This window comes from Triticum dicoccoides, chromosome 7A (genome assembly GCF_002162155.2).
Source record: "Triticum dicoccoides isolate Atlit2015 ecotype Zavitan chromosome 7A, WEW_v2.0, whole genome shotgun sequence".
Taxonomy (NCBI): Eukaryota; Viridiplantae; Streptophyta; class Magnoliopsida; order Poales; family Poaceae; genus Triticum; species Triticum dicoccoides.
In genome coordinates this window covers 734,552,382-734,563,281 of record NC_041392.1, presented here as the reverse complement: position 1 = coordinate 734,563,281, position 10,900 = coordinate 734,552,382, and the positions used below count along the sequence as shown (strand labels likewise).

Genomic DNA, 10,900 nt, shown 5'->3' with positions numbered 1-10,900 from the left:
TATTTTCCTTGTCAAAGTTGTTTCCATATGGAGTTTAACTGAACGCTACCCTGTCCGACCTGGCTATTTGGCTCCCAAACCGATGGTTAAACTCTGCGTGGTACGCCGATCAAACCGAGAAGGTTCCTGACCTTGTATACTGCCACACCACAAGATCTTCCATGGCCTCCTTCCGGAGAGGAATTTGACATCAACCGGTTTAAAGACATAGCTAATAAGTTCTAGATCCCACTGTCCTGTGTGAGGGTCTATAATTTCCTCCACTAGGTGTGTTATAACATTGTTCCTGCTCTAGGTGTTATAACCTTTCTTGATGCACTAGAAGGAATCCAAGGATCATCCCAAATATTTATTTGCGAGCCTGTTCCAACCCGCCATACACAACCTCTCTTGAAAGTCTGAATTCCAGCCACAATAGTTTGCCAAGTAAACGACGACCCTTTCTTTGGTCCAGCCTTGTATTCCTAATATAGCACCATTGAGCTAACCCTTTTACATGATGCAAAGATGAAAGTGTAAGGGGAATGCTACATATATATGGGTCCACCGTGCAGGTGGGCTAGTTATAACTCATATTAGGCCAGGGTGTTACACCAATTAACTTTTTCATGTGATTGTTCATAAACATGTATTCCCTTTCTCCAGGTACACATGGTAGACTTTGTGATTCTTTGTACGGGAAGGTTTAGCAATTATCCCAGCATACCCAAATTCCCTCCCGGTAGAGGCCCAGAAGCATTTGATGGGAAAGTGATCCACTCCATGGACTACTCCAAAATGGGTAGCGAGAAAGCTAAGGAGATGATCAAGGACAAGTGTGTGACTGTTGTTGGCTATGGAAATTCAGCCCTTGACATTGCTAATGAATGTGCAAAAATAAATGGTAAAAATATTCAATCCTCAATTAAACATACCTTGTTTCTCTTGGTTAATGAAATTTAAACATTCTTATGTCCATTTTTCTAAAGCATTCCAATGTATGCATTGCCTATCATGCTTATATAATCTTCATCTTTATAGTTGCCTAGATAAAAACGAAACATTGTGATTATATTTTTATAACGTTCTATTTTAATTGTTATTTAGGTACGGAGAAACCATGCACAATGGTAGTCCGAACCAAGCAATGGATCATACCGAACTTCTATGCTTGGGGTATTAACATATCAAATTTTTATCTAACTCGTTTTGCTGAACTCCTTATTCACAAGCCCGGTGAAGGTTTCCTTCTTAGCATATTAGCTACCGTCTTGACTCCATTGGTACTACAACATGTTTCCATTTTATATAATTCATAATCTTAATATTATTCGAAGTGTAAATGGTTTTGTTTTAGACTAATTTCAGACATGTGTGTTGTTCCTTTGTGTGTGAGAAGAGGTTGATGATTTCAAAGTTTGCTGAGAGCTACTACTCCATTCCAATGAAGAAGCATGAGATGGTGCCTGACCATAGCTTTTTTGAGGGGATGGTGGGATGTATGCTTTCCACTACACCCAAGGATCATTACAAGAATTTAGAGGAAGGCATCATAGTTATTAAAAAGTCAAAGACCTTTGGCTTTTGCAAAGAAGGCGTGCTTGTTGAAGGTGAATCTACGTTGGTAAAGAGTGACATAGTTATATTCGGAACAGGATTCAATGGTGATGAAAACATCAAGGACATGTTCATATCAAAGTACTTTCATACTATTGTCGTTGGCTCAACATCCACGACAACACCACTTTATAGGTCATCACTTTGCTAGACATATTTTTTTACATACTTTAAGTCTTTATTGAATAATTTATTCAATTATTGTTTCACAGGGAGTGCATACATCCTAAGATTCCACAACTTGCGGTCATCGGATATTCTGACAACTACGCGAATGTCTACACATCGGAACTGCGGTCTAAGTGGCTAGCATATTTCATGGATGGTGGATTTAGATTACCAACTGTTAAAGCAATGCAGAGGGATGTCCTTGAATGTGAAAAGGTCATGAAGCGTTACTCTCGTGAAGAATCCCGTACACCGTGCATTGGACTTCTTCCTACTTGGTACAATGATAGATTATGTGAAGACATGGGATGCAACCCAAGAAGGAAGAATGGATTTTTTGCCGAATTATTTGAGTCCTACGGTCCCGATGATTATAATGATCTTCACCCTAAGTAAGAGTAGATCTTTAGCCATTTTTTCAATGGGGCTTAATTACTAGTAACTGCTTGCTCAACTCTGTGTATGATTTTTGTCTATACTATACTTCCTGTTGCCATATAGTATGTCATAACATGTTCAATAAAACCACTTGTAGTTTTCCCCATGGTTGTATAATATAGATGGACAGATATGCTAACTCTGGGATCCTATCATAATTAGAATGTATTTTCCTATTTTGTTTGGGGATGACATATTGTATGATATCGAAGACTGATAATTTGCTACGAACGAATATGCCTCTATAAAAAGGCTTACAAACCCCTACCGGAGCCTTAAGACATTTCAATTGCCATTATCTGAAAATCTAGCTTTATATATGCAATCTAGTTCATGTAATCTTTAATCATACATATCAATTACACTTGTAGCACAAGTAGGCCTACTATCCATGTTAAGGTCCAAACTTGGGAAACCTCTATGACTTTGTTGTTTCTGAAGCGATCCCGGATTCCTTGCCTCATCTCTACTCGCCTCCCTGACTCATCGCACGATCCCGAGATCAACAGTAAATTAACCCTTGATACTTGTCATCCATCACGGATTTCGTCCATAACTTAGTCCACCTCTCTCCAGCTAATGCCTAGCATCTTCGTCACCAGCAAAATGTTTCTATTCCAGCTTCCACACCTTACTATGGCGGGGCTACACAATGATGATACTGAGGCGGCGTGCCTCACAAAGAAAGTCATTGTAGGTGTGAGCACCAAATGGCAGGCGGGCATGCCTCTCGTCCCGACCATCAGTTTTGAATGCCTAGATGTTCCTCCGGATGTCAGATCAGATGGCAATCCCTTTTACGAACCGGGCTATGGATCAAACAACCCTTTTTGTGTTTGATTTGCATGGTCATAAAGGTAAAATTGACAAGAAGGGCCAGACCATGTAAAAAGCAAGGTGCTAAACTTTGGGGAGGGTTGCGAGCATGCAAACAATGAGGCAGTCACACCAAACGACCTTGAACTAGGGGAAATTCCGAGTGAGGCGGTGATATTGGTCGGGGAACAAATCGTGTCCTCGCAGGCTCCCATTGCTCAAACCCTCTATGAGGTCGAGAGCATGCTCAGGGCCAATATGTCACCTTCTTTGGTTATGTACCAAGAGGCCCGACCCTTCCTCCAATGTCTTCAAGCTAAGCTCCGTGGCGCTCATGAGCGGTTAGAGGCAGCGAACTCCCCTGACTAAAAATCTGAACCCATGGCGAGCACGGGTGAGCGAAAATGAGAGATGGGACAAGGGATAGGGTGTGGGGCAAAGAATCCTGTTCAAGAGCAAATCCAATGTGAGCGTCGCTCCAACCAGACCGGTCAACCATAGAAACTGCAACAATTTTCCATAGAATTGCTACATATCAACCTTCAAATCTGGGCAGATGCATCATCTCTGCTTGCGTTCCATCACATGCTTTCTGTTGCAGAATCATATTCTCAGGCATAAGTCCCCATACATGTAGTACCATCTTATACCCTGTTTGAAACAAAAGAATTTTGCAGGAATTTCATAGGATTGGCTTTGAAAATTCCTATTGGCTTTGAAAAACCCTAAACCCTAAACTTGCTCAGCCCGGATGAACAGTGCTGTAAAAGGAAGAAGCCCAAACTAAAGCAACCCAGTAATCACTTGCCCTTGCCCTGAGCTATTTTTTTTTAACAAGTTGCTCTTACATGTTTCGGATGTCAGTAAACAATAGTACTAATAAGCATGCACCAGATAAAAGAAAAAGTAGGCATCCACACTTGCAAAGTAAATATTCATCTGTATATTCAGAACAAACTTCTGGAAGAAATTAAATGCGCCACTTCTGGAAGAAACTAGCTTCTGCATTTTAGCCTAGATCCGAGCAGTTCACCATCTTGTTTGCAGATTTAAGACCCGTGATTGCAAGTGAATACTCCCCTGTATATTCAGAACAAACCTCAGGAAGACAAACAAGATGTGGTCTCAGTTCATTCATCCTGTCATGGACACCGTCACGGAAAATATGATCCAGGGACATAATAGATACATGACATGAAACTGTCAATATAATGATACAGATCGCATAAGAAGTTTGCAGGAATCCTCTGCACAACAGATTATTTATTTGATGTAATAACTGTAGCTCCTGAAGAATCACCAGGAGACATCGCTGTAGATGAAGATGGCAAAATATTAGAGGGGTTATTAATCATCATCTGCTGGCCAAGATAATACTAGCAGTTAATATAGTGTAATGATACACACCTGCAGATTAACGAGGATGATTTTCCAAAATGATTTTCCGACTCATCATCACAACTTGAACTGTCAAAAGAGAACGCGGTAAGAAATCAAATATGTATGCATGGTAAAGAAAGACAAAATTATAGAAGCAACTAATCCCGAGGCGAAGAACTAAATATGTGTTAATTGGAAGGGTGAATCGGTGTAGTTAGTAGTTACCATGACGAACTCGAGCGTCGGCTTGTTGGGATTCATGTGTACGGCTTGCCAAATTGCATCCTCTGCCTCTTCCGGCTCTGGCTTGGACCATGACACAGCGTACCACCTCCCAACATAGACCTGTTTAAGCGAAGAAAGGTTCTCCAGGCCAAAGTCCAAATTACCAAATCAATCCCATGTCCGCTGCACTGATAAAATAATCTCAAAGGTTTGTAGCTCCTGCATGGCCCCTTGTGCGAACTTCAGCCCCATGATTTGGCTGCCGATCTTGAGCTTTGCTAGACACCGGAATGGATAACTGCTGCCAATCACAAACCTTTCGTGTCGGCCTTGTGCGATTTCCGGCACCCATATATCGAGATCACGGAGTGATGGCATGATGCCAAGCACTTGAAGATGCTCCTGACTAAGTGTTTTTAGATCCTGGATTTTAAGGGTAGAGAGGTTGGAGAGCGATGATATCCATCTTGGCACATCACAAATCTCGCTAGAGGTCAGATGAATGCAGTGAAGCTGCTCAGGCGACAAGTTGTCACCTCCGAAATCAATATTTCGACGGACACCATCTATTTTAATGCATTTGAGATTGAACAGGCTGGAGAGACACCGCTGGAAAAGTTCCTTATAGTCATCGTTCCATCCATAAAACCTGCACGAAGATTCCTCAATTCAGTCAGCTTGCTCAGATCATGCAGCATGGATGGAGACGCAATATTGATACCTAGCAATTCTTGCAGCGATTTTAAATTCCCCAATCCTGCTGGCAGGGCCGTGGACATACCAAGATGAAGGTACACTAGTTGTGTTAGCTGAACAAATGATGCTGGTAACACTTGTACTGTCGTCCCACTTATGTCCAGTACTTGCAAGAACTGAAGATTCACAATCTCATCCGGGATCTCAGAGATACATGTATTGTGTAGCCATAAATACCTCAAGTGAAACATATTGCAAATAATCTTTACATGATGATTGCCCACATTCCAAGAATAACTTGTGTCCAATGCACGCAACACTGAAAACCTTGAAAGGACTGGTAACAAATTGATATATCGTCCAAACACAATGATTGACCTCAAATTGGACAAGTTCATAGTTGCCATCTGCTTGGCATCGTCTTCATTTATGCTTTGGACTGATAGACGACGGATCTTACTTGGTGCAGATCCAGATTGTTGACCACCTATACATGTTAGAAAATTCTCTTCCCTTGATATGGAAGTGATAAGGTCAAGCACCATATCGTGTACACGACAAGCACTCGCTTTATCATCAGTGACGTCTGCTGGTTGGATCAAGCCTTTGTTAATGAGCTCACAGAAATAATTTTCTCCTACTTCATACAAGCTCTTTCCATGTTCTTCCTGAACAAAGCCTTCACCAATCCATTGCCATATCAAATCTCTAGCAATGATCTTATAATCTTCTGGATACAAACTTATATACAATAAACATGTTCTTAGTTGTGGAGGTAGGTCATAGTAACTGACTGATAATATCCTTCTCATGTCCTTCACATCAGTACTATCTTGTAGCCCAGAACCCATAGCTTGGTAGACCTTGGACCAATCATTTCTGTTTTTACTGGCTAACATACTAGCTGTCGTAATAATAGCTAATGGTACTCCACCACATCTCTTAATAATGTTATCAGATACTTCGGCTAATTCATTAGAAGGAAATTTTTCTTCAGCATCAAATATTCTTTGGAAGAATAAGTTTCTTGAGTGCGCAAGAGAAAGAGGCTTTAGATCATAAACACCACCAACTTGTTTGGCAACGTCAAAAGCGCGAGTTGTTGTAATTATTCTACTTCCGCATTCGTTCTCAATCAAAGCATGTTTGATTTCTTTCCATACAAAATTGTTCCATATGTCATCAATCACAATGAAGTACCTATAAGACGATATCAAATGACCATGTATTAGTTAAGCTCAATGTAAACTTCTGTTTCTAATGTAAGCTTAAAATGTTCATGTGTCATCTAAAATAAAATACATTCTAATTACTAATATTAATCGGGTGACCCATGGGCAAGACCTTATGCCCATACCCTACCCACGACTAATTGGGTTACCCATCGGGCTTACCCATAGATGAAGATGGCAACCCATACCCTACCCATTCGGGTCGGGTGCCCATGGGCACGGCCGCCCATGGGTCGGATTGCCTTGAAGTCCAGTACTCCCATATTAATATTATTCAAATATTTAATTATTTCAGAACCAAAGACCTCTTGCACACAAAGTGGTCCACAACTACGAACACGGGACATACCAAAAATCAAAACTGGATCCAGATTGAGCAAGCTGTATCAATAACATGCTAAAGTCATAATAACGTTTCATAGCTTCTATTTTGCGGTTGATGCTTAGACGCGTACCTCTTGTTTAGAAGAAAATCTCTTAGCTCGCTGACAAGCTCTGCTTCACCCCATGTTGATACGTTGATGTTAAAGTATCTGTGCCTGTCAAGTTGATGGAGCATGTTTTTGAAAATATTCTCCATGTTAGGATTAAGAGACACGGAAACAAAGGCCCCACAATCGAATTCCGGTTTAAACTTATGATACACAGCATTAGCAAGGGTTGTTTTGCCTAAGCCTCCAAAACCAACAATGGAGATTGTCTTGACCTGTTGCTTGGACGCCCCCTCCCCCTCTGTCAGCCTCTTAACTAGGTCATTTGTCTTCTCTTCGATGCCAATGAGTTCTGTTGCCTCTTTGTATAGGGCTGATAGGCGAAGGCTGTCAATAGTTGGTCTGGCAGGCTTGGAAGGTACACTGTCAACCTTGTACCTATCGCGTCGCTCGCTGACCTCCTTGATACGGCTCCTGATGTCTTTGATCTCAGTGCCCATCTTGTGGCGGATTTTAGCCTTCGTCATCAGATCTATGCTCTTATGGATGAAGCCCATGAAGCTATGCGGATTTTTTTGTGCACGTCTATCAAGACGCACCATGAATTTATCGACACTGTCCTCGATTTCATAGGATAGCTCCCTGACTTCCCTCGCCCAAAGCTTGACCTGGACGTCAGGTGGCTGATCCAAAGGTGCCTCAGAAATCTTGAGCAGGGCTGTCTCCATGCTCTCCAGCTCGGCTTTGAGGAACCTGATCTCACCCCTGGTGTTCTTGTGCAGGTCATACTCCTCCTTGAGCAGGCCTGCGAGCGTGGGCAGGAGGGTGGTCATAGCTCCGGTCACCACCTCCATCGGGCCTCGATTTCTAATTGCTCAGTCTGAAACAATTGCTCGACTGCTGACGGGTCACCACAGCGCAGCAAAGAGCACCTGTAAAATCAAGGAGCCAAAATTAAACCATGGTTGATGCGGGGATTGGATACGTGTGTAACAGAGAAGATGCTAATGGCACCCACTGCACCGACCCTGTGGCAATTGGCAGGCTCGGGGAGCCGAAAATTTGCCGGACTTTCAGTAGGAAGGGAGGGGAAGGTAACGGTGGAGCCAAGCAGGTAAATACCTCACGAGCTGAAGTCTGAAGCCAATTTGCTTGGTCTGAACTCTCAAGTCTGAAGTCTGAACAATTGCGCAACTGCTCACTGGTCACCAGACCACAGCACAGCAAAGATAGGATACCTGTGGAACAGAGAAGACGCTAATGGTATCCACTGGAGGGGAAGGGAACTGTGGAGCCAAGCAGGAAATACGTCACGAACTGCAAAAGAGGCCACAACCAGTGGATATGTACGCGCGAGCAGTCCTGCCGACGGTGATAACCGCGTGGCACTGACGGCACGGGCGACAAGACAAGGCGCGAAGCAACCGGGAAACCCCAGGCGGCCAATCGCCGGAGGGAGAGTGCCAACAAGAGCCAAGCGCGACGGCGACGGGTGCCATTGACAGCGCGGGCTCGAGCGGCCACCAAATGGAACCACAGAAATCCAGGGCCACTCGTCGTTGGAGATATTTGCGACAGAGGAAGCCGCCCCCACCTACACGCCGACGACTCGGGCGACGGCGACCTGCCGGTCGGTGATGACAGCAGAAGCCGCGCCCGACGACGCGCGGGGCGGACCCCCGACAAGCCACCAAGTCAAGCCCGCGGTGGCCACCACGAAATCCGGGAGCCCCGCATCCGCCTCCCGGTCTCCCCCCGCGTGCGTCCCAGGTTCAGGTTGGGCTTCCAGCCGCGGCCCTGCTCCGCAGACTGCATCTCGACGCCTCCCCCGGATCCGGGAAGCGGCAGCCTCAGCGTGGCTCAGTTATCCAACACTCTGTTTTTCCGAGGAACTGATATTTTTTAGTGTTGTCTTTTTTTTTTGAGGGAATATTTTTATTTTTTAGTGTTGTCATCCATACAAACCTGGCCAGGGCCGGCACCGGCACGGCCCAGGGCTAGACATGCCTGGCTAGGTGGGCCGTGCCATGCCAGCCTTCAGGTCCATGGCACGGCCACTGCTATTAAACGGGTTGGCCCACAGGCACGTTTAGCCCGTTTGTCCTGTTTGGCCAGTTTATCGTGTAAAATACCTCGAAAAATTCAGGGAAAATGTGAAAAAGTCAGAAAAATGCAGGAAAAAATAACAATAAGCAGACTGTTAAATGGGATAAATCTTGAGCCTTATTAGTGGCTGCCTCATTAAACCCTTCTATCCTCGATCGGGGACGAAAAATGGTACAATGCCATGTTGTAGATTACAAAAGGAAAAGAAAATTATGAAAGGATAAGTAAATTACAAAAGAAAAAGGGAAAAAATATACAAATACTACTACGACTATCTTCTTCTTCGACGGCAAGATTTTCAAACATGGCTTCCATTTCTTTTTATCTGCGGTGTGTTGGGCTCCTTCTGGCTAGTCCCCCATCTTTCATGGCAATTAGATTTCTCACCATATCCGTTGTGAGACTAGTTGCTCTATCCCTGAAGTATTCTTTCAGCTAGGCTGAAAGCAAACTCTGATGATGTCGTTGAGGCTGGTACTAACGGGACATCATGTGCTTATATAAAGATCATCCGATACGTAATCTTGTGGTCATGCCACCACTGCGGTATGTCGAAGTCATCCTCGTCAACTTTATTGAACCTGACTTAGTCGTTGTTGAGATACTTTGCTAACTCCCCGCCTCTGAAAGCACTGGCATTGCTGCCACTACTAGGGAAAACCTTATACACAGAATCTTAGCAGCAGCGCGGTTTAAAAACAAACGCTACTGCTAATTAGCAGTAGCGAGCTTGAGAAAACCGCGCTACTAATAACCCGATAGTAGTAGCGTGGGTTTTTACCCCTCGCTACTACTAAGTGATTTCCACTGTGCCTCCCGGGACCAGTCGTAGTAGTAGCGCGGGTTATAAACCCACGCTACTACTAAGTCGATAGTAGTATCGCGGGTTATAAACTCCATGCTACCACCTGCATCTGCTCCCACCCCACCAACCACTCCACCGTCCACGTTTATCCAAAAAAAAAAGTTCCACCCAAACCTCGATCCAAATCCCCTCCCAATCCACGAGTGTGTGCAGCCCCGAGCGCTGCAGCCGGCCGGCCAGGCCTCCGCACGACCGCCGCCACCGCCACCCTCGCCCCTCCCCTCACTAGAAGACGACGAGAAGAGAATAGGTCAGGGCTTGGACCCGGAGATCCACATCCATGGCCGACGGCTAGGACCTGGAGCTCCACATCCATGGCGCTGGCCGCATCTCCCCAATCGCGAGCTCGCGCGCCTGGACAGGACCTCCATCTGTCCGTCTGCTTCCGCTCCGTTCGGCCGACGACGCCATGGCCGCCAAGGTACTCTATCGATCTACTTCCCTTTCCCTTTCCTTTTTTCCTTCCCTTCCCTCCCTCATGCGTAGCCAGCTTTGGTTTGCACAGACGCAGACGCACACACACAGCAGCGTTGCTGACTTGTTGCGTGAGGCAGCAGGCGAGGTGAGGTGAGGCAGGAGAGGACTACCCCAAGAGCCTACAAGCCCTCCTTCCTCCACAACAATGAACAGATCCACCGGCCGTACCCACCTTCTTCCGATCCCCAATCTAATTTCTCTTCCTCTCTTGCAAAGGAAGGACAAATTTGATACTGTACCCGTCACTGTCGAGTCTCACAATCCCATATCAATTCATCTTCTCATCTATCTCAGTGGTGAATTACTACTATTATTATTATACATGCCGTCCTGTAGTTAAATTTGACCTTAATTTTGGCCCAATGTATGTACTGTAGATCTGAAAGTCCGCTTCTCCAATTCTTCTTATTTAAATGAGGCCAACTTTGTTCAAAGCAGAGTTGAGTTGAATGAATCATTAGGTTCGCTGG

General features: G+C 44.7%; 1 protein-coding gene and 1 pseudogene across 2 annotated transcripts in view; one reads left to right on the top strand and one right to left on the bottom strand.

Annotated features, from left to right (window-relative positions):
- The window catches only part of LOC119327497 (probable flavin-containing monooxygenase 1), a 4,251-nt gene extending 1,873 nt beyond the window's left edge, over positions 1–2,378 (top strand). The window contains exons 2-5 of one of the 2 annotated variants that reach the window (XM_037600597.1): positions 646–883; positions 1,087–1,262; positions 1,337–1,731; positions 1,809–2,378. In XM_037600597.1, coding sequence (XP_037456494.1) covers positions 646–883; positions 1,087–1,262; positions 1,337–1,731; positions 1,809–2,160 — 1,161 coding nt within the window. In that variant the 3' untranslated portion in view covers positions 2,161–2,378. The remainder of the gene's footprint in view (positions 1–645; positions 884–1,086; positions 1,263–1,336; positions 1,732–1,808) is intronic. The other variant, XM_037600598.1, reaches the window with a different exon arrangement.
- Positions 2,379–3,913: 1,535 nt separating this feature from the next.
- Positions 3,914–8,431, bottom strand: LOC119330176 (annotated as a pseudogene).
- Between the last annotated feature and the right edge of the window lie 2,469 nt (positions 8,432–10,900).